This window comes from Zasmidium cellare (assembly GCF_010093935.1).
Source record: "Zasmidium cellare ATCC 36951 unplaced genomic scaffold M409scaffold_12, whole genome shotgun sequence".
NCBI lineage: Eukaryota > Fungi > Ascomycota > Dothideomycetes > Mycosphaerellales > Mycosphaerellaceae > Zasmidium > Zasmidium cellare.
In genome coordinates, this window is record NW_022986956.1 from 495,913 (window position 1) to 518,161 (window position 22,249).

General features: G+C 53.0%; 9 protein-coding genes across 9 annotated transcripts; 6 read left to right on the forward strand and 3 right to left on the reverse strand.

Moving 5' to 3' along the window:
- Positions 1 to 796: 796 nt before the first annotated feature.
- M409DRAFT_21300 (uncharacterized protein) lies at positions 797 to 1,816 on the forward strand (the record flags this gene model as incomplete). Its single annotated transcript, XM_033805794.1, has 1 exon — positions 797 to 1,816. One exon carries the CDS (start codon positions 797 to 799, stop codon positions 1,814 to 1,816), a length of 1,020 nt encoding a protein of 339 aa, XP_033669438.1.
- A 291-nt stretch (positions 1,817 to 2,107) lies between these two features.
- M409DRAFT_53208 (uncharacterized protein) lies at positions 2,108 to 3,793 on the reverse strand (the record flags this gene model as incomplete). Its single annotated transcript, XM_033812304.1, has 1 exon — positions 2,108 to 3,793. The coding sequence occupies one exon, from the start codon at positions 3,791 to 3,793 to the stop codon at positions 2,108 to 2,110; it is 1,686 nt and encodes a 561-aa protein (XP_033669439.1).
- A 613-nt stretch (positions 3,794 to 4,406) lies between these two features.
- M409DRAFT_53209 (uncharacterized protein) lies at positions 4,407 to 6,554 on the forward strand (the record flags this gene model as incomplete). Its single annotated transcript, XM_033812305.1, has 1 exon — positions 4,407 to 6,554. The coding sequence occupies one exon, from the start codon at positions 4,407 to 4,409 to the stop codon at positions 6,552 to 6,554; it is 2,148 nt and encodes a 715-aa protein (XP_033669440.1).
- Positions 6,555 to 6,984: 430 nt separating this feature from the next.
- On the forward strand, positions 6,985 to 8,716 carry M409DRAFT_53210 (uncharacterized protein; the record flags this gene model as incomplete). Its single annotated transcript, XM_033812306.1, has 4 exons — positions 6,985 to 7,082; positions 7,137 to 7,838; positions 7,888 to 8,546; positions 8,601 to 8,716. 4 exons carry the CDS (start codon positions 6,985 to 6,987, stop codon positions 8,714 to 8,716), a joined length of 1,575 nt encoding a protein of 524 aa, XP_033669441.1.
- A 224-nt stretch (positions 8,717 to 8,940) lies between these two features.
- On the forward strand, positions 8,941 to 10,164 carry M409DRAFT_21304 (uncharacterized protein; the record flags this gene model as incomplete). The annotated part of the gene is made up of 3 exons (XM_033805795.1): positions 8,941 to 9,366; positions 9,416 to 9,536; positions 9,593 to 10,164. The coding sequence occupies 3 exons, from the start codon at positions 8,941 to 8,943 to the stop codon at positions 10,162 to 10,164; spliced, it is 1,119 nt and encodes a 372-aa protein (XP_033669442.1).
- Positions 10,165 to 11,056: 892 nt separating this feature from the next.
- On the reverse strand, positions 11,057 to 11,566 carry M409DRAFT_21305 (uncharacterized protein; the record flags this gene model as incomplete). Its single annotated transcript, XM_033805796.1, has 1 exon — positions 11,057 to 11,566. One exon carries the CDS (start codon positions 11,564 to 11,566, stop codon positions 11,057 to 11,059), a length of 510 nt encoding a protein of 169 aa, XP_033669443.1.
- A 1,589-nt stretch (positions 11,567 to 13,155) lies between these two features.
- On the forward strand, positions 13,156 to 14,443 carry M409DRAFT_21306 (uncharacterized protein; the record flags this gene model as incomplete). The annotated part of the gene is made up of 4 exons (XM_033805797.1): positions 13,156 to 13,190; positions 13,242 to 13,444; positions 13,498 to 13,630; positions 13,681 to 14,443. 4 exons carry the CDS (start codon positions 13,156 to 13,158, stop codon positions 14,441 to 14,443), a joined length of 1,134 nt encoding a protein of 377 aa, XP_033669444.1.
- A 284-nt stretch (positions 14,444 to 14,727) lies between these two features.
- Positions 14,728 to 16,326, reverse strand: M409DRAFT_65484 (carbohydrate-binding module family 35 protein; the record flags this gene model as incomplete). Its single annotated transcript, XM_033816529.1, has 5 exons — positions 14,728 to 15,012; positions 15,058 to 15,479; positions 15,528 to 15,882; positions 15,938 to 16,026; positions 16,074 to 16,326. 5 exons carry the CDS (start codon positions 16,324 to 16,326, stop codon positions 14,728 to 14,730), a joined length of 1,404 nt encoding a protein of 467 aa, XP_033669445.1.
- Positions 16,327 to 19,602: 3,276 nt separating this feature from the next.
- M409DRAFT_65485 (GMC oxidoreductase) lies at positions 19,603 to 21,438 on the forward strand (the record flags this gene model as incomplete). The annotated part of the gene is made up of 1 exon (XM_033816530.1): positions 19,603 to 21,438. The coding sequence occupies one exon, from the start codon at positions 19,603 to 19,605 to the stop codon at positions 21,436 to 21,438; it is 1,836 nt and encodes a 611-aa protein (XP_033669446.1).
- Between the last annotated feature and the right edge of the window lie 811 nt (positions 21,439 to 22,249).

The window sequence follows — 22,249 nt, forward strand, 5'->3', positions numbered from 1 at the left end:
TCAGCTGTGGCTCCCAGGTCCCAGACATCTCTTGTGGCGTTTCCCGTGTAACCTGACTGACGGTTTGATCAGTCATCTCATGCAAATCATTGCCATGCCTACGGCTCAGACTAAGCAGGTCGCTATAGGGCTCTATGTTGACTGAGATGGGCTACGGCTGTGTGCGGACTGGCTGTGATGGTCGTGGCGCTGTCGTGAGTGAATGTGATGGAGTTGGGTTGAAGTCGGTCTGAGGCACCAGAAATGGAGGTAGATTCGCTAGATCCACTCAGCCTGTCATGATTGGCCGGTGGGAGAAAGTAGGGCTTGGAAGCGGAATCCGCAAGACAGTTGCCAATCTCCCAACAGGGTCAACCGTCAGCCCAAGAAGAAGACCTCCATCGAACATCCATACTCGACCACATACATCAACATACATTTTCAAGGCTTCAGTACTGTACACTCTTGTGGAGGCTGGTGGTCATTCAGCCTGTTGCCAACGTCATGAGCCGCCGCACAGCAGGCACCATGCCAATCAGCGTCTCCGTGCCGTTCTGTGCCGCGCTTGACAACAATCAAATACAGTAGAGACTACCAGGTCTCTGGCCGCGAGGCGTTCGACCGCGACGGACAAGCGCGACGGAACGACGCACCTCGTTCAAGTATCGACTACCTACAGCGAGCGATCATTCTCCACCCGGACAACGAGCCATGGTCCGCTGCCCTATCATCAGTGCGTAACCTCGCCATCGGCGTGAGAACAGGCACAGAGCTCGACGAACTCAACTTTGGGTCGCCTTTCCATCTTCTCTTGGATATGATCAAGCTGCCAAACCTCACCTCACTCTATTTCCACGGCCTATCCAAGAGCGCTGCCAGTGACACTTTTGATCTACCTGACGGACCTTACGATATCGCCGAAGACAGTTGTTCATTCGAACACATCTTCCTCGACAACTCGGCACTCGGCAATCCACACGAGTTTCGGAAGGCTGTTGAATCAGCACCCAAGTCTCTCAAGTCGTTGACGATCTCCGCCAGTGAGGCGAATGACATGGACGGATGGCTTTCTTGCGCTTCTGAGACACTCGTGCTCTACCAAACCAGCGATCTTAGAGGCTACAGATGCAATTTGTACCGTCCAGATGAGCTTTGTACACTCCCGAAGAACTTGGAGACCGCTGTCGTGGACCCAGAAGACATATTTCTAGATGAATATGGCTATCGCGGCTACGGGTGCCTTTACAATGCGAACAACTGGGTCGAGCCATTCCAGTTCTTCACGGAGCGCCATGACATCGACTACATTCCTTCAAGCATCGAGACTCTGGTCTTGCAAAGGCCAAGCGGTCGCTTGAGCGAGGCCGAGGCGGACCAGATCGACGATGCCATTGTCGCCATCCTGGCTCGCAGATCTGTCTACTACCGCCACTGTTCGAAATGCAGACCCAGATGCCGCAACTATTTTCCGCACTTGAAGGCCATCTACCTGGGTGCGTTGGAAGATGAACAAGAATACGGGTCGAAGGAGCCCAGGCGAAGAGTCTGGTTCCAGAATGCGATTCGAGCAGGCCGTCAACAAGGTATCGATATTCATACGAGGACGACTCGTAGCCGCCCTTTCCATGAGATTGTATTTCCTACTCCGCCGAATCCTCGCGATTTGAAGTTTGTGCCGGAATCTGTCAAGGAGGATTTGCGAGGCCCGCGTGCGTTCGATGTGTACAGCGGAACGTGGGGTCCGCCGGGGTGTGGGAACTGTGGTCTTTGCAGTACGTGCTTGAGGAGGTATGATGCCGCAGTCTGGAAAGAGTTAGACAAGGCATCGCAGAGGTGAATATCTGGTGTGACACAATCTGTCCAGAACGTCGCCACGCCTGGCAATGACTTGCCGAACGGATGCTGATATGGAGGCCACAGCGGCGTCGGAGATGGGGGAGAGACGTTACAGATCAAGCATATCTCGCTAACCCAGGGTTCTCATTTCCCAGTGCACTTGCGTGCAAACAGAATAGCTCTACACAATCGCAATGTTGAAACGCCAACTGCTCATGGCTATCTTCTAGCAGCACTATTCCCTCCCTCCCACCAACGCCATCCCATTGATACTCTCCTCTCCCGGATGCCCCTACTCCGGCAAAGCCAACGGCCCAATCTCCTCAAACACATCCCCCGGCCCGGGATTCTCCTCATACGTCCTCCCCCCAAAATGATTCATAATCCCCCACACCGCATTCAAACTCGTCTGCACCGCCCCCTCCACCCACGCCGGCGTCCAACTGACATCGTCCCCTGCGATGAAAATCCCCTTCTGCTCCGCCGGGAAGTCCTTCTGCATGAAGTGCGAGTACATGCGACGGTTATAGCGATAGTGACCCGGCAAAGCGCCCTTGAAAGCTCCGAGAAAATACGGATCGGCTTCCCAGGAGACGGTGATGGGCTCGCCGATGATGTGCGAGGCGATGTTGGCGTTGGGGTAGATTTTCTCGAGGGCGTTGAGGGCGAGCTGCACGCGCTTCTCCACGCTGTGCGGGAGCATTTTGAGGGCGTCGCTCATCCACGAGTAGGAGAGGCAGATGACGCCGGGCTTGTCGTCGCCGTTGTCGAAGAGGTACGTGCTGCGCGTGAGGCGGTCCGTGAGCGTCATGCTCATGGTGTCTTGGCCGGTTGTCGGGTCTTTGTCTTTCCAGAAGGGCCGGTCGACCATGACGAAGGTTTTGGAGGATTGCATGTAGCGGGTGCGGTCGAGGGCCATCCAGAGCTTTTGGGAGAAGAGGGACTCTTCGCAGTCGATGTTGGTGGTTAGGAGCCAGGATTGGCAGGTTACGAGGACGGCTTTGTAGGTGCGGGCGGCGCCCCAGTTGTCGACGACGGTGATATTGCCGTCTTCGGCGTGAGCGATCTGCTTGACTCCGGTTCGTGGTGCGCCGCCGTGGAGAGAGCTGAGGCTAGTGCCTGCTTTCCAGTGAGCACATGTCTCTGGCACATGTCTCCAGATTCCTTGCGGGACCTGCTCCACTCCGCCGACGACAAGCCGCTGGTCCTCATCGCAATTCGTCATGACCACTCGAAAGATCTCCAGCATCGAGTTGGGAAAGTCGGAGTCCCACCCGCCAGTACCAAATCCAACCTGTCCAAAGACCTCTCGATGCAGAAAACTCAACTTCGCAAACGACTTGGACGTCGCCACAAAGTCATAAAACGTCCGATCGTCCCACAGCGGCACGAGCGTATCCCAAAGCTTCTTCAGACGCTGCACATCCCGATCCCGAATCGCCTGCTGAATCTCCGAAAAATGCGCTCCATGCTCCAGCGCATCAGCCCAAGCATCAGCCACCTCATGAAACAGCGCCGGCAAATCCGACGTCTTCTCGGCATAATACGTCTTCCCTTCCAGATCAATGACAGTGCTATTCGATGCCGAGCTGAGCGGATTCGGAAAAGCTTTCGTCTCCAGTCCAAGCTTATCGACATAATGGTAGAAAGCCGTCGAGGAGACCGGAAACCTCATCCCTCCCAACTCCGCAACCACCGAATCCGTGCCATTGAACGCCTGCGAGCGGAGCCGACCGCCGAGTTTCGACGCTTCGTAGACGACGGGCTTGAGGCCCAACTTCATCAGTTCGTACGCAGCGACGAGGCCGGACATACCGGCGCCGATGACTGCTACTTCTTGGCCATGTTGTTCGGGCGGAATGTGGCCAAGCCCCACGGGATTTTTCAGCCAGTCGTCGAAGGCGAAGGGGAAGTCCGGTCCGAAGATTGTAATGGGTTTCTTTTGGCTGGCGCCGTTGGTCTCTTCGATTGAGCCCATTTTGGGGTGTTGGTGATGTTGGTGAAATCCCTTCGTGCGGGTGAAACAAGGTGAGGTGAGGTTGAATTCCTTCGGGCCCGGAATGGAAGCAAGGGTGAGCCGATGCTAGCCGCCGATCTCGCTGGGTCCCGACTGTCAGAAGAACTTCCTATACACCGCTTGGGTATACTTCAAAGGGTAATTTCATGACACATTTTAGCTAATAGAAATCAGCAGAACCAGCCTTCTCAAGCCACGACCGAGTCGCAAAGCTAGCCAAGTTATGGATGGAAGGACCGTGGTTTATCTGCTTGTCTGCTTCTACTCGTCTGCCACCTGGTTGAACATGAACTATACACAGCCTTGTCCAAAGGAGACGATTGACTTGCGCGCGGTAACGACATGACTTGGCGATTCTGGCGGCTCGACTGGGCTGGCTGGGACACGCAGCTGCAAATGATTCGCCTCGCTTCCAGCTGCAAGTTCAAGGTGGTACCAACCCCAGCGCCTCTTATGCAGTCCGCAGATTTTGGGGCCAAGATCTCCACTCGCCTCCGCAGACCTTTCAGCTTCTCGTCATAGCCTCACATACAACATTTTCACGACCCACGATACCGTTGTGAGAGCAACCGACATGCGAAGAAAGTTTCGCCAGCTATTCAGTGGGCAAGCAGGATCACAACCGAGAAGGAAGGAAGCTTGCGAACCTCCCACACCAGCACCGTCCTCGACTGAAACTCCTGCCGAGTTCTACTACGAGTCGATCGCACCCGACGAAATCCGTCTTCTGACAATAGCACCATCACCAAGTCAAAGCCAACCACTCCACTGCTACCTCACAAGCCATCGACGGAACGAACATCCTGGCTACGCAGCCATCTCCTACACCTGGGGGGATGCATCCCAGCGTGGAAACATCGAGTGCAATGGCAAGTCCTTGGGAGTGACACAGAACTGTGAAGCGGCTCTGCGAGCGCTAAGAGATCAAGCCAAGCCGCGCACTGTTTGGATAGACGCTGTCTGCATCAACCAGGAAGATTCCGAGGAGCGTCGTTTCCAAGTCGCCAACATGGGTGAGGTCTTTCGCCTTGCGACTGTGACTTTCGTCTATCTCGGCGAGTCAGATCGGAGATGGAGCATATTTGACCAAGTCCCCGATCTGGAATGGCAGGGCTTGCTAAACAGGCCGTGGTTCAGTCGCACCTGGGTGATTCAGGAGTTACTACTGTCTCGGGAGGTCATCGTCGTCATCGGCCTCGACCGTATGGCCTGGAAAGATTTCCTGGCATTTTGTGAAGCTAAAAAGAGTGAATTGCACCTGCCGACGCTCATGACCATGCGCACCGAGTTCTCGCTCGAGTACGCACGACGGCCCCCAAAAGGCTGGGATGATGGAGACATGCCCGGACCTGAAATGGCAGATGACGATGATGACGATGTATTGGCTGCCTTGAGCAGGAATGTGCCCAGGCAGATGCCCTCATCATCATTGTCTCCGACCAAACAAGCAAAAACAACGGCACCAGCTCGCATTCTGGAAAACGTCAAGGGCGCAAACATCTCGAGAGCTGGACACAGCGATCAAGAACGGTCAAGCAAGGAGACCGGGCAAATGAATCTAAATTACTGGCGGCTTCCGGACATTCTAGAGATGACCCACGAGTTCAAATGCCAGGATCCGCGCGATGCTTTGTTCGCCATTCTGCCTCTGTTCTCTCGACCAATTCCAAATCTTCTTCATCCTGACTATCAGAAAACGCCTCAAGAGGTCTTTGCAGATCTCTCGTGGTTCTTGATCGAGCAAGGCAATGTGACGGCCTTTAGGCATAGACACCAACGGACCCCAACCGAGATGTCGACTCCCTCTTGGGTGATGTATTGGCCGGCTTCAATCTTACCGCCACCTTCGGATCTTTATTTTGAGCAATTACCAGCCAAAGCAGGTTTTGGATCCGCTGGACGGGATGTTCGAGCAAAGAGAGTAGGCACTGATGGCAGCCGCATCCAGCTTCGAGGACTGATCGTTGGCGTGGTAAATTGTCTATATCACATCAACGATCTTCTGGTCATGTTGCCCATGAAGCTGCCCATCGGCGACTTATTCGTTGCGCTTACCACTGTTGCTGAACAAACCAACGTCGCAGACGCCAGCGGCTATCTAAACTTGAAGTGGACCTGGCTTATTACTGATGTTCAACACAACTCAAACGAAGCAGTAGAAGAACTATTACAAGGCATCTCCAATCGCGTGATTGACGATATACAGACCAACTACTCTGTTCACGCGCCCGAGATTCAAGCAAGTGTAAAAGTGAACATCCAGACCGATGCAGACGAGACATACAAACTTCGAGTGAAAGTATGGTGTCCTTCTTACGACTTCGCTGCCCGGTCTCTGCACTCCGCCATCACATTGTGCTGCCAGGAGCGATACCGTCGAAGGCACTACTATGACCATCAACTACCCAAGTTCATTCGCACAGAGAATTCGAGTATGTCCTTCAGGTTGACCAACGAGGATCATGATACATTCGAGCACGATGTCTCATCGGCATGCAGCCACGGCACGTTGCGTCACGGGGATATCGTCTGTGTGCTTCTGGGATCTGGATATCCGGTTGCCATGAGGAAGAGCGATGATGAAGGGCATTTTGAGTTGATTGGAGAGTGTCGAGTTGCCAAAACGGATGTCATGGAGGGCAGACTGCTTGAGGAAATCGACCCGGCCACCTGGTGGGCCGAGCCTTGTCCCGGCCCTTTGCAAGACTTCGTCATTGCTTGAAACCGTTGGAGGGAATACACTCTTCCGCTGTGTCTTCTCCCTTCTCCTGTATCTTCGATCTCGCTCACAGGCGTAAATCTGGTCCTTTTTTATATCCTGGCCACCAAGCGTCATTATACAAATAGATCAAGGCCGTGGCATAGCTTTATCAGCAGCCGGACGAGGTTACCATTTCTGGACTTGCTTTTGCATGACTCTTCTGCTGAGGTCAGCACCGCACGAACGACCCAATCACTCCCGGCCTGGTGTTCTGTAGAGCTGCGGAAGAAAATCTGGTGTCTAGAGTGCTCATCCGTCATCCGTCCGTTAAGACGGGCTCCGTCCGTCTGTCCGTTTCAACCACCTATGCTGCCGCCTGCGCAAACTCTGCCCGGCATCCTCACCTTGCCCAATAGCGAGGTAGTACTCTCAGTTTGCAGGAGCCACAGCCATGGCCTCGCACGAGACCGCCTCTCGGGCATGCCAAACCTGTTATCGGCGTAAGATCAAATGCGACAAGGCACTACCGAAATGCTCTGCCTGCATCAAGTAACACTCATTTCTTCTCCTCGACTCCGGTACCTGAAATAATGTACTATCCAGATTTAAACGCCTCTGCGCATATCGAGAACCACAATCTTCCCCTGCTACCTCGAATGGAGATCTTTCCGCAAGCTCGTCGACAAATCCGGAGCTTTCGTTGGAGCAACATGCAGCTTGCGTAGGTACTTTTCTCGACCAGGAAATTTCTCAGTGGAGTGTCGCCGGATTTTCCGACACCAAAGCGCCTTGGAACTCCCTTTTTGCATTCACGCGTAGCCCCTTCGGCCAAGATGCCGCCATCCGCCAGCATCTGTCCCTATACTTCGAACGCATCTCGCCTTGGCTGCCTGTCATCTCGGACGAGAAGCTCTATGTCGGACTGCTGAATCCTTTGATTACCGCCAGTCCGGATACGATCTTCTTGTATGTGTGCATTGTATTGCACACTAAAACTCTGCCTGAAGACCAAGAAGTTCACACGTTTGAGATGTATGTCATGGCTCGGCGATGCTTGTCCGAGGTGGAGATTCGGGGAAGGCTGTCGATGGAGATTCTGCAGGGGTGTATTCTCATAGCATTGTTTGAGTTGGGGCATGCTATATACCCGGCTGCACTTGGTAGTATTGGCTCTTGCAGCAAGTATGCAACGGCCTTGGGGCTGGGCTTCGAGACGAAAGGCCAAGCCTTGACTACGGGATCTTTCGTGGATCTTCGCAGCGAGGAGCGAAAGAGGGTCTGGTGGGCTATATTCATTTTGGATAGGTCAGTTCCAGCAAAACTCTGTGGGAAACTACATGACTGATCTAAGCAGATTCGCCAACCTGGGCAATCCACATCATACTCCGGCTCTTCCTGATCCTCCACTGGAAGCTGTGCTGCCAATTCCTGTGATAGATGGCGCGAAAGCCGATCGTTGGAAACGGAATCCCGAGCAAGTGGTTGCTACGTTGGCTTCTCCGTCAGAAGACCTAGGACGATTCGCCTGTGTCTGCCAAACAGCGTACCTGCTCAGCTGCGTATATCGTCATGTTGCTGATGATACCTCCGACGCTGAATTCCACGAAATCGAGCAACAGCAGCTTGACAGCACACTGCATGCTCAAGTCAAGTATCATGCTCGAAATATCGGCCCATTCAACTCGATCTTATGTTATCAGACTGCGTTCTCATTCAGTGCGTTGAGGATACTCTATCCCACAAACGGCAGGACTTACCAGTACGAGATGGCACATGGCTCGCTCGAAGAACGAGCGCTTGAGATAGCTGAAGAGTCTGCAGAAGTCGCATGGCAGACCGCAAGGTGGTACCTTGACGAGGGCCTCCAAGACTTTACACATGGAGATGTGCCCATCTTTACACTTCCATGGCTGTACTCGACGGGAGTGTGGCTGCTTGATCAGAATCGAAATGAAGATCTGTGGCTCATTCAGCAGACGTTTCAGAAGCTGCAGCAGAAGTGGAGACTAGCTGGTAAGTCAAATATCAAATTAAGTCTTGTGCAGCTCTGATGTGTCTTGTGTGTAGGGGTGTATTCGACTTTGCTGGAAGCCCGGAAGGCTATGGCGAGGAAACGCGGAGTGGAGACGGAAGGCTGTCCGTCAAAACGGGCATCTGACGGACTTTCGGGCTGGAGGCCGTGAATGTGCCAGACTAAAGTAGGCTGTTATGAACATCAGTATCTAGGCCTAGGACTCTTGCTGATCAATCAAGATCGTACTTTCAGTGTCCTTTGCGTCGCTTCTTTGTCTTCTGGGTCTTCTATTGTTAGTACAAAAGTCAGTCGTTGGAACGCTTTTGCAAACACGCTCTGACTTGTAGCCACATCCTACCTTCACCATCATCGTAACCCAAGAGCCTAGCAGATATGGTCACTCGCGTTGGAATCATCGGCCTGAGCGCCTCCGATGGCACCTGGGCAGCAGGAGCCCACGCCAACCCACTCAAGACCCTTCCGCTCTCCGATAAATACGCTCTTAAAGCCGTATCTACTAGCTCTGCCGCCAGCGCTGCGAAGTCTGCTGAACGTTGGGGTATTGCTTCAGACAAAGCCTACTCCAGCGCAGAGGACATCGCCAAGGATCCGGATGTCGATCTTGTCGTGGTGTCGGTGAAGCTGCCTCAGCATCGGGATCTTACTCTTCCGCTGCTGAAGGCTGGGAAGGATGTGTTTGTCGAGTGGCCGCTTGCGACGAATTTGGAGCAGATTGACGAGTTGCTGAAAGCGGCTAAGGAGGGTGGTGGAAAGACGTATGTTGGGTTGCAGGCTAGGACCTCGCCGGCTATCTTGAAGGTATAGTTGGTTGATGTGCTGCTGCGACTCTTGCTGATGTCGATAACAGGCGAAAGAGATCATCGACTCTGGAGCGCTGGGGAAGATTCGTTCCAGTACTATCGTTGGACTTGATTCTTTCCTGCTGCATCTGCCGCCGCAGCATGATTATGAGCACGATGCCTCAACACGTTCGCCTCTCCCTTGTTGTACGCTTTGTGCCAATCCAGCTGACGTTGGTTGACAGGGGCCAATGCATCCACCATCACCTCAGGGCATGTTCTTGACGCGCAAGCCTTCCTCCTCGGCGAGTACGAGCACTTGACCGCCCAGCATGACTGCTTCTTCAAGACCGTCACGACGCCTCATCATGATCATCCAGTCTCTCGCGACGCGCCCGACTCTTTCCTTGTCCAGGGTAAACTCCAGTCTGGCGCGGTAGCCAGCTTCAGCCTCATCCTCACGACACCTGGATCGCCATCCTCTTTCAGTTGGACCATCGCCGGCGACAAAGGCGCTTTGAAGCTAGAAGGTCCCAATATCAACATCCAGATGGTGTCCCCGATGGTGTACTTCGCATCGAACCCGAACTTCTCGATGGAGGACTATTTGGGCGGCAAAACGCTGGAGTGGGAAGAGGTTGCGGTGCCGAAGACCAAGACGGCGAACAACACTGGCGATTTGTATTTGGCGATTGCGGATCGAAAGAATGCGGTGGAGGGTAGCGTCGTAGATTTCGAACGTGCGGCGTTGCGACATCGTATGTTGGAGGCTGGAATGAAGAGCGGGCGAGAGGGAACGATCGAGAAGTATCTCTAATTGAAGCAAAAAAATATCAGCGACGTATGGAATCGATCGAAGATGTATCATCGTTTGTTGCCTGGCAGTCAAACGTGTATGCGCATGCAAAAAGTGATAGACGTGGGAAAAAAAAAGTATTTACGCGGATTGAACACGCGCCTCTTAGGCTCTTAATTTTAGTCTGTGAAATCTGTGAACTGTTAGCAAATGTTCTGTTTATGCCTTGCACCACTTGACCACGCCGGATCAAATAGCCAAGAGCCCGATCACCCACCCAACGCGGCTTATTGGGTGGGTGATGTGAAGGCAGTTCTCAAACACCATATATTATTTAGGAAATAGTCTGCAGTGAAGGTGTTCACGTGTATCTGTAGACCAGTAGCCATTCTGCTCCAGATGTTTCGTGATCTGGCGCACAAGATGTGGCCATTTTGTCAATACTGCTGGAGATTGGCGTCCATTGTTTTTCTTCATATTGATATGAGCCGACCACTTGTAATCGCTACTACAATGCATTTGGCTATCTTCGGTATTACACATACGCCACGGAAGGAGAACAGGCATCTTCTGTACTGAATTCAATACTTGTCACTGTGAGAAGACTTCATGTTCAATCACCACCACGCATCAGGCGCGCAAGAGTAAGCATCGGGGTTATGATGAGGATTGAACGGCAGGACCGCTGCGCTTCCACCTCGAGGTTGTTGTACCTGTTGGGAGGCCACACACTCCGTCTACAAATGCACAACTCATGTCCCATTGCAATTCGGCTGCGCTGTCGACCCCCTCTGGTGTATGTCGACCTGCTTTGCTGCAGATGTCCGAAGCTGCTCAACAGCGCAATCCGTCCTTGCTCTCTTCAGCAGCATCGCCCTTGAGCTGTCTCCTTCTTGCGTGGGAGCACGCGTTCTCAAAACGGATTCTCAACAGCTTCCCACTCCGACTGCTTGCCTATCCTCGTGTTCCACCCGCGCACAACTTCGAAGCCGTCATAGAAAACCTCCGACCTAAAATAACATCGACCAAGCGCCTTCTTCTCCTCCTTCTCGAGGTCACTGCGAGCTTCCTCGATACTCTCCGAGGTGTAGTCGATGATCGCCTTAGTGAAGATGAAGATGAACCTGAGGACGAAAGGATGAAGCTGTCCGCCATCGACGCGCGCGACCGTGATATTGCCAGTGGGAGAGATAGACGGCGGTTGGCCGAAGACCGCGCTTTGAGGTGTGACATCGAGGAAGAGTCGCTCGGCGGGCTGGTTGACTTCGCTGGCGTCGCTGTATTCTACCTCTGGGATGTCGGTGATGGCGCGGTTTGAGGTGATCTTCATGGGCAGCTCGATGAAGTCGGAGATTGGTGAGGCTGTCCACTGGAGCTCGTTGTCGAAGTCCTGGACATAGAGGTCAGCATGGTCGGCGACCATCTAGACGACGACTTCCTGGGCGCTTTCTTACGCTTTGAGTCAGAGGTGTGATGTACGCCTTGCCGTCTGGCGTGAGGGTGCATCCAGCAAGATTGCGGTAGAATGCCACGTTTGTGAGTATGGTGTTTCCTGAATGCTTCGTTCTTCTCTAATGCGCTCTTTGATGACTTACGAAAGAAAAGCGCAGACGAATTTGGACGGCACGCTTCATGCGACGCCGGGCTTGCAAACAGAGGAGTGAATGCAACACCATCGGAGCACCATCATGCTGCTTCGAAGTACTACCTATCCGCGTACCGTGCTCATTTACGCAGCGGTCGAAAGCTCAACCGTACCATCCACCACACTACAACTGCTGCTGGGTCTGCGGCATCATCTCGACCGCTCATCTCTGCTCAGGGAAAGCACACAAGCCAGGTTACGAGGACGCCACGCATCGATTCAATATTGAGACTGAGAAAGTTGCAGCCAGACCTTTTGCCAGGGAGGACGACAAGTCATCCAGATTACTGCACGGTAGAACGGGCAACTCTCTACTACGACAGCATCATTGACTGTGTCGGAAAGAAGAATAGCAACCCAATGCAGAAGGAACGGCTCAATGGCATCGTCCGAGAGTATTTCTTGACGATCCGCACACCATCTAAGGACAAGCAGTCTACTGGGAGAGATAAAAGGAGGGGGATACAAAGCCTTGTGGTAGTGGGTACGCGGAGGATCAAGACAGCACAGCACAAGTGGAACCGCACGTCGTTGGAAAGTACGATATGAAGAGCAGTCAACCAGGGAGGATCAGAGGCCTCACCATGGTTCTCGACGTACGCATCCTGCGCACCAGCATCTCTAGTTCCGCTTCTCTGTATGGACATCCCATGACTCGACTTGCACACTTGGAGACCAATCTTTATGTGTTTCAGCATCTGTACGGTCTTGAGACTCGCGGGCTGGAGCATTCCGGCCCGCTCAAGCCTGGAAAGAAACACTATCTGATGTGGGAGGAGAAGAACTCAGAAGAGAAGAGAAGCCAAGATGGGCCCGACAGGTTTATCATTGGATGAAGAAAGGTTCAACCAGTTGTGACACAGTACTGTGCCTCTCCTCGCTCAGCAGCTGCCTTTTCACCAATTCGTCGAGCTGGGAGCTTGTTCACCCGAAGGATCGTCACGGCCAACGTTGAGGCGAAAAGATGGAGCAAAAAGGCAACCCCACCGCTTGTCACAAGCTGCAGGTCCCAATGAAGCTTGAACGTGCCAGCACGTGGCTTGGAAGCTTCTCAATGGCAAGGGACTTGGGAGACGAACATATATGCACAACAGGCTGCTCTTGTTGGGTTCGCAGAGATAACTTCTCAAAGACTAAGGAACATGAGACTTTTTACATTTACCACAATCGCAAACTTGGCCCAGGCCGTGGCCGTGGTCTCACAAAACAATCAGACTGTGGTGTTGTCAGGCAACCATTCAGCTGCGACGAAGCCTTTTTGGGATGGCTATACATACTGTCAAGGTTGTGCTGCTGCAAAAAAGGTTTGGCCAACGTTGACGATCGTTGCAGGGCGAATCATTCAACCCGGAAAGACGTGGCATCCAATGCAAGATGCCGAGCTCATCAAGTTGCAGGTGATGTAGGTGACGAGACCTCAATTGAGAACTTCCAATTGCTGATGAAACGAAAGGCACAGGCATGGCGCCCGAAGCCCTGCTGCAGGAAAGGTTCCAGGCGACAACACCGAATGGTACCAGTGCGGCAACCCAGACGAGTTCATGTTCATGAACCAGGGTAATATCGTTGAAGGAGAGCGATCACCTTTCATGAAAGAAGAGTCCGTCATCGACGGCGCTTTCAGTTATGTCTTGTGGAAGGGCAACTGTGACGCTGGTATAGATCTTGCCCCATTGAGATCTTGGAAGCCTTGCTGAACAGCGATGCAGGTCAATTAACGGCGCTGGGCTCCCATCGTATGAACTACGTAGGTCAGGTGCTCAGACAAGTATATGTCAATACCCTCGGCTTCCTGCCAGACTGGATGGACTCAAGCTTCCAAATCAGTCATACATATATTTGGTGAGAAGCTCGACGAAGGCTTGTAGATCCTGGAGGCTAACTGAACGCAGGCGAACCCGAGAGTCTGTCGAGAACTTGATGGCGGGACTGTATCCACTGCAATATCGAGCACCTGGCCAGACATTGACAATGCATGTTAAGCCGAGCCTCGTCGAGACCAAGATCGGCAACACAGCAGCCTGCCCTAAGCTCGCAGCTATCATGTCTTCCTACACCAACTCCAGCGAGTACGCTGCGACGCTCGCACCTTTTGCCGAGCTGCAGAAGAAGATCGTAGCCGCCTACAACACCTCGTCGATCAGAGGCTTCAACACCAGTCAGGACCTGTACGACACAGCATCAGCCGCTTACTGTCATGGGCTTGGCCTCAAGGGCAACCTGACCGAACCCGACATTCAGTCTTTGACCATCCCAGGCACGTCCGCTTATCATAACGTATTCCGCTCGAACCCCGAAAATGCCACGGAGGCGAAGACGCTGGCTGTCGGACCATGGCTCCAAGAAATCGTCGCCTCCTTCTCAGACATGAGCACCAAGCTGCAGGTCTATTCTGGTCACGATGCCTCCTTGGACATGTTCCTGTCGGTAGTAGCAGATCCGGATCTTCCATGGCCGCCTTTCAGCTCGAGTGTGGAGATTGAGCTTTGGCAACATCGGCAGAGGGGCAAGTTGGTGAGGATGTACTACGAGGGAATGATTGTGCCTGCTCACCCGCAGCTGAACTGCTCGTTCGACGGATGTCCGCTCGACACGCTGGAGAGCTTCTTGTCGAGGTACATCCCGACGGATTTGGCAAGTGCGTGCAAGGTTTAGTGAGTATGGCATCACTGCCTGAAATATGAACGCACGGAAACGCAATTGTTTCTCCTGTCATCTCAGTCCGACTACGCTACTCTTTGCAGCAATGACATTGGTGAGAGGCGTAGAATCGATGAGAGAAACTTGGCATTTGTGCACTTGGGGACGTCAGTAGGACTTTCTTTCTGAGCTTCTGATCTTCCATGCGTCGGACTGTTTCCCTACTGTGCTTCACATCGATAGCTTATGGGTGCACAGAACCTCGCTATGTACGCCAATGCATGATTGCAGTAGCCCTTCTACTCTTCAGGAAGATACACCACAATCCGATCCAGATCGGCACCCAAAGTACCATTCCCGTTGGACAGCCCCCCGACAGTGATTGTGTTGCTACCTTCTTTCAAATCGAGTAACAGCGGCGTCGAAAGTAGGATGCCTTTGTGCGTGTCCCGCTGCCGTAGTTCCTTGATGTTTGCTGTATCTCCGTTGACCGTAACACTGCTGATGCGCCGTAGAATCCATGTCCCACCAATTCGGTCTGGACTGCCACCAGGCTGGTCGCCAAAGCCCATGTCGTCTGTGTTCTAGTAGTAGAACGATATCCATTGCGGTTTGCCAGATCCCTGCACGTTCTCGAATGTTATTGTGCTGTCGTTGCCCCTAATTCCTGTAACGATGATCCCACCGCTTGCGAAGTTGGCTTCCTGCTTGAAAGCGCCACCTTCGATGACAGCATCCTTGGCGTAATATGTCTCGCCGTCAATAGGTGACCACTCGCCGGTTTTGACATCCAAGTCATATACGTCATGCCAGACAACGTCAAGCGTCATTTTCTCGTCATCGATCACTGCAGGGAGCCAGATGTACCTGCTCTCCCAAACCGACCGCGAGTCCCACTGATCTCCAAGGTACAGGTACGTCGTCCGCTTTGTGCCTTCGATGCGGAGTGAAAAGCCTGACTGGGAGTTGTATGTTCTAGTGTTGAGCGGAGCGACGAAGAATGGCTGAGACCAAGGACCGGAGAGACTGTCGGAGCGGAACGCCACCACATCTGCCAGAGGATTAGCAAGTTCTTTCAAGCTTGGGGCAAAGGTCTTACTGTTGGGTCTGTAGCCTGTCTTGTGGCTCATCAATGCGTAGTAGCTTTGATCGGTCTGGATGATCGTTGGTGCCTCCAGGTCAAACTTGTCGAATCGATGGATGACGCTGTCCAGCGACGTGATGTTGCTGTTGAAGCTCGTGAGGTACACATCTCTTCCTTCTACGCTGTCGCCATTAGAGTAAAGGGCGTACGTCTTTCCGTCTTTGTAGTCGGTGAACATGCCAAAGTCCTGCGACCAGTTGCCGAGAGGCGCCGTGGCAGAGACGAATGAGTATGGGCCGGTGATGTTGGGAGATGTTGCGAAACCCTGAAGTAGCCAGCCGTACGTGCTGTTGTCGGCGTGCCACCACATCTACCACCCTGTCATGTCAGTAGTTGAAGTATAACATGCAACTGAGCAGACTAACATGGTACTGCTCCGCTTCCTTGCTCCAAGCAACCTTTGGCCTTTGAATTATGTGCTCCGGGGCAATGTATGGATGTCCTTCGATCGGAGCTAACGAGACTCAGCAGGGTCTTGATTTCTGAGTGGATGAATCGCACCCAGTGCAAGTCCATGGTACGTCCAAGTCGCAAGGTCTTCGGAGCTGTAGACTGAGATGCCGCCGCCCTCTGGCTCATCTTCCGTCTTGCGCTCTCCAAACCAATAGAACTTTCCATCTTCTTCATCGACTGTAATGCCGCCGGCGTGGGCGTTGACAAAATTGCCGTCGGTGTCCAGCCATTCGCCTGCAGGAACAATGTACTTGGCACTGGCGAGGATGCCCAGAACAAGCGACACAGTTGAGACATGCATGTTTGCCAAGTCTCGATGTAATGATTCACAGAGCAACTCCTGATTCTTTGTAGTTCCTCCTTCTCTTTTATATCCGCTTTGCCAAGCCGTTGCCGGTAGTCTTTGTCCCGAGCTCCTCTTGCCAAGCATTCTTGGATCGTCGAACCAAGCGATCGTGTGTTTGAGTACACTCAAGCGTGTGAATCAGTTCGAAGTCGCGCGGAAGATTTTGGGGTTGTAATTCTGGAGCTGAGTATGCTGTCGAAGAATAGACATGATACCGTCAGGACGGCGGCTGCAGGTGTGAGTGTGGGTCTCTCTATGAGTGCTGTCTGTGGCGCCACCAACAAACATTAGGCATCCAGGAGTTGTAAGGTGGGTAGGTAGTATGGCTTGCGAGGAGTTTGTGTGTGGTAAAAGGCCGTTTGGGCGCGGTCTGCGCCAGGTAGTCAGCAAGTTTTATGTGTGATGAAATGGTATTTGAGTAACTTGCGCTTGATCTCCCAAGCATTACGAGCCTGGACTGAGCAACTGAGGCTTGTTTGGGTAGATTTGCGTGGATGAGAGATTCCGGGAGGAAATGAAGCTGACATTCACTCGCAAATTCCAAGCCGCGCCCGCGCATAGCTGTCAGTCTGCGCGTTGTTTCTCAGCACGCTAGGTGCAGGGGCCACCCCGCTCAACTATAATTATTTTCTTCGCTCCAGACCTTTCTTCTCTCCTCATCTTCTGCGGCCTGTTGCCGCGGACCGCAGGGAATTTTTGGCGCCCAAGCGGGCTGACTTTTTGTTCAGTCTGCTAATCCGTCGTGTCTTCTAGGGCACGACAACCAGTCGTGCCGGTGCGACTATAAGCGAAGTGGCCGACTCTCATTTATCTTGAAGAGACGTCCTGCTCTCGCCACCGAGGTTCGTATCGCAATTTTTGTTACTCACGCCAGGAAGCTGGTATTGCATTACCTCCAGCCGAATGGCCACTACTTTTTCATCACGTTGACTGCTCCGGCCGCCGCCTGAAGAAGAATGTATCCCCATCATAGTTGTTGTGTTCTTTGTTGTGTCTGAGGTGTCGTTATCTTGATGATGTGCGCGTCGCGTCGCCAGGCGGCGGAGGTGGTGTGATGCTGAAGCTGGCAGAGTCAGAACGCGCCCGTGAAGCAGCAAAGGTAAGCAGAGAGTCATCAACAGCGTCTACACGTGTATCACAATCACCAATCAAAACCATCACATAATCAAATCTACCTTCACGTCCTCGTCGCCATCATCACCCTCGCTGTATGTGCCCCTCTGCCGCCGTCATCAAGCCGAACTGACGTTGAGCAGATGGACCTCAAAACACTTCTCTCCAAGCTGAAGCCGAAGAACTGGGCCAAGAAGAAGTACCAGCGGGTTTTCTCGCCAGATAAAGAGACGGAGATGAGAGAGTCGCCGTACGAGGGGCGAAAGAGGAGGACCGCGAGCACGGAGGCCATCAAGGACGGCAAAGCCGGCGTTTGCAGCAACGGCAGGTGAAGGCTCGCAAGTAGCACGTATCGACCACCTCTCCTCTCCCTTTCGGCATACAACAAACCCGTTGGCCTCATTCGGGGCGTGGTACCGTCTGCTGTGATCGAGAAAGTCGATGCCAGCTGGCTCAGCAGCTCGTAGATAGCGGTCCTCACGGCAGCACCAGCAACAAGATCTCGACGGTGTGCGGACTCGCCGTAACAGCCTACACATCCTCCTCAAACTGACTTCGACTGAAATGTAGCGTACGAGTTCTGGCCGACCGTTGTTTCCGCTATCACCTGCGTGGACACGACGCAAGCAGACATCGCGCTTAGCCAACAGCATCGATCACCTTCAGTATCACACGTGTCGGTCGCATGTCTTCTGGTAATATGGCTGATTCAAGTATGGCCGTATGTAGCTAACTCATCGCCACATTCTCCATTTACTACGCCGTGGCCCCGCTCGCAACACGCCAGCCGCCGGAAAACCCCACGTCTTTCCTTCATGACGCCACCAGAACACCGCTGTCTCCTCGCGCAACGACGCAACTCCATCCTCGCAGTGCTACTCTCGGCAATCCCTCCACGCTCAAGCACACTTTTGAGCACCATCCCAAAGCACGACTCTTCCGACGTGGCGCTGCACTAGCGGTAGCGAACAGTGCAGCTGGCGACTTTCAGCAGGCGCTGGGATACAGTGCTTTCGTGGCACACGTACATCTCGTCGGTGTGGAGGCCGGCGCCAGTGACATGGGTGGCGCTGACTGAAAGTCGTGGCAGCGCCAAATAGAGATCTTGCTGTCGAGAGATGATTGTGCGGAGGGACTAGTTCGTTCCCAGAGGTGAGGGATGCCAGGTGAAGAAGTGAAGCCAGAGAACAACAATGGTACCAATTGACTTACAGTCACCATTGTAATATCACTTGCCTCGTTTCAGGCTTACGGTGAAGGTCATAGGCGCATCGTCAGGAACTACATCTCAGGAGAAGAGCGCAATCCTGGTGCTCACCAGTCGCAGTGAAAGTAAAACCAACAGCCTCCATCAACACGAAAAGGTCACATCCACACCTCACCAAAACAAAGTACAATCCCCAACAAAAGACCAAGCTCAAGCATCACAAGTAGGTCTCCAGTGGCACGATCGATAGGTACAGATCGGAGAACTCATGGGTTGCAGTGGACTTTCAGAGTTTCATCACCACTGTGCCTGCGGGCTTCCAGGCGCTGATGCGGGAGTATGAGGCTCTTCGCCTGAAATGGATGCGCGCAGAAGAGGAGAACAAGCTCCTCCGCAACATCATCAAGGAGCATGGCTTGGAGGAGGTGGTTGAGAGGCGGAATAATGTGAAGAAGATGGAGAAGGTGGAGTACAGACAAGTGAGGTTCTGTAAGGTTCAAATACCCATTGAGGCAGGTCGTGGTCTGCAAAGCTTTTCATCCTGGCAAGAGACTTCCAATCAAGCCAGAGATCGAAAATGTCACGATCTCTCACATTGAGCCTCAACGAGGTGCACTTGCCGTTTGGCGCAAAAGATCAACATTACCCTCATGAGCCGTGCCTGGCGTGAAGCAATCTTTGGCCAAGCTGACGTCAAGACCAGATTGAGTTGCTTTGAACCGCAAGCCAAAAAACCCTATTCACCTCAAAATTCCCAAAGACGGCATGGCTTCATAGTCTTGATGTGGAGCTATTACATCGATGCATTGAGTGTTTGGAATTGACTTGTACACCAGTCTACACATATACCTCGAGGATGAAAGCTGAAGAACCCCTCCTCCGCTCCCACTTCACTACCTTCAACACCAACCATGAAGCACCACTTTTTGTTGCTGCCACTGCTCACGCTGGGATGTGATTCATCCATCATTTCCCAGCTTTCTGGTGAAGGACGACTTACCGGCTCATCATTCGGCATTCCAGGACGAAACGCCACCTATGACTACGTTATCGTCGGGGGCGGACTGGCAGGCTCCGTCGTAGCCTCGAGAATCACAGAGCATACAAACGCATCAGTAGCAATCATCGAAGCGGGCAGCTTCTATGAGCTCAGCAACGGAAACTGGAGTCAGATCCCATACTGGTCGGAACAATGGGTGGGAGCAGGAGAAGAGGATTGGCAGCCACTCATCGACTGGGGCTTGATGACAGAGCCGCAAGTCAGCGGCAAACGGATACATTACGCCCAAGGCAAGACGCTGGGTGGCAGCAGTGCAAGGAATCAGATGCTGTGGCACAGAGGAACGAAAGGCGCATACCGGAAGTGGGCCGATCAGGTCGGAGACGACTCATATACGTGGGAAAATATGCTCAAATATTTCCAGCGAAGCGTCAACTTCACACCGGATGTGAGAAACAGGACTGTGAATGGATCGGTCTATGATGCTGCGGCGTACACCATGAGCGGAGGGCCGTTGCATGTGAGCTATCAGAAGTATATCTACCCGCTGTCGCAGTATGCTCCGGCCGCATTTGCTTCGGTGGGCATGAAGAGTCTACCAGGTTTCGCTAGCGGCGACTTGGATGGCTACGGGTGGTGGCAATCGACGATCGATCCCGAGACTGGTCTCCGCAGCAGTGCTGAAGCCACGTTCCTCGAAGCTGCGTTCAAACGCCCAACTTTGACAACCTACATCAACTCGCAAGCTAGGAACATCATCTTCCAGAACGGAAGCGCCACCGGCGTGAATGTGACGAACTACGGCCAACGCCCTTTCACGCTCTCAGCCCGCAAGGAGGTGATCGTCTCCGCTGGAGCCTACCATTCGCCCCAGCTTCTAATGGTGTCTGGCATAGGTCCCAGAAGCACCCTTCAGAGGTTTGACATTCCCGTGATCAAGGATCTCCCAGGCGTCGGTCAAAACATGTGGGACTCGCAAAACCTTGGAGGTCCGACGTATGAAATCTCCGTTCCTGGATTCTCGACCTGGCAACAACCTGGCTACATGGAGGAGGTTATTGACCAGCTACGATCTAATGGAAGCGGTCCTCTCACCAACATCGGTCTCGATGTTGGCGCTTGGAATACCTTGCCAGATCGCTCAAAGTTCAGCGCCGCCGCAAACAAATCACTTGCAGCCTTCCCCGCTGACTGGCCTTTGATCGAGCATTCCATACAAAGCTCCAGCAAAGTGCTGGGGACCACCGATTCCAAGACACAGTATGGAGTTATTGCCTGCCTTGTTATTGCACCGACTAGCAGAGGCAACATGACCATCCAGTCTGCCAGCAACCTCGATCGACCGATCATCGACCCGAACTGGCTTCGAGACCCAACAGACCAAGAGGTCGCAATCCAGGGTTATCGAGCTGCACGAAGAGCTTGGCAAGCCATTCCAGAAGGCATCCGAGTCGGAGACGAAGTATCACCTGGCAAGAATGTGACAAGCGATGCTGATTTGCTGGAGGCCATCAAGAAGAATTTGAGTCCGATCCACCATGCGAGTTCGTCTTGCGCTATGGGCAGGAAAAATGATACGATGGCTGTGGTCGATTCCAAGGCCAAGGTTTTTGGCGTCAGGAAGTTGCGAGTAATCGACTCCTCCAGCTTCCCGTTCACTCCACCCGGGCACACCCAGGGAATTACGTACGGGCATGCAGAGAAACTTGTCGACGACGTACTGGATGATTACTTCGCATCGCAGTAACCCTCGAGGATGACTCAGGCCCGGGTACTTAGTCGCCTGAAATGAAGCCAAGGTCTTGAAGCTCGAGCATGCCGTACAGATCGAGAAATTGCCACCTGCGACAAAATTCGTTGATCTGCTTCGACGTATCTGCAGGTAAGTTGAGCTCCTATCCAATCCAGTGACAGCAGGCCCATAGAGACCATAAGCAGGATACGATATCGTCTATTCAAGATAGTAGAACTTCCTCATCTCACCACTCTGGCAGCAGTAATGCAAGAACCAGACCCAGATCTCGGATTCTCGCACTCGGGCGCCTGTCGGCAGATGCAATATCTGAGGTTACCAAAGCAGCTGGTCAAAGCGCGGTCTCAAGAATAGCAAGAACCGGCGACAGATAAGAGTCAATTGTACTTTCCTTCTGCGGGACGCTCAAAGCGATCGACGAGAAGTGCCGACTAATGCACGAGGTTCTCTCGAGCTGCGTACAAAAGCCGCCTGACGCAACGCTTCTGAGATTACTTCCTGCAGTGTTCCATGAAGAGACACTTTCATCACCGCAAACATCGTCTGCAGCTCAGGAAACCTATCAAAGACATAACGAGTTCCGACACTCATCACTCCGCCACACAGATACGTCGCACAGAAGTTGCGTGTTAACGCACTCAGAGTGGGTCCTTCCCAAGACAAGCAGGATCGGATAAGTATACGATTGGCTGATATGGCTACCTGAAGTGGTAGGACGCCTGTCAACTTCCTCGGGAAAAGTCAATCCGCCGTCGGCTCCTGCAGTTATGCATAATTGTGCGGGGGTACCAAGTGCAGTGCAACT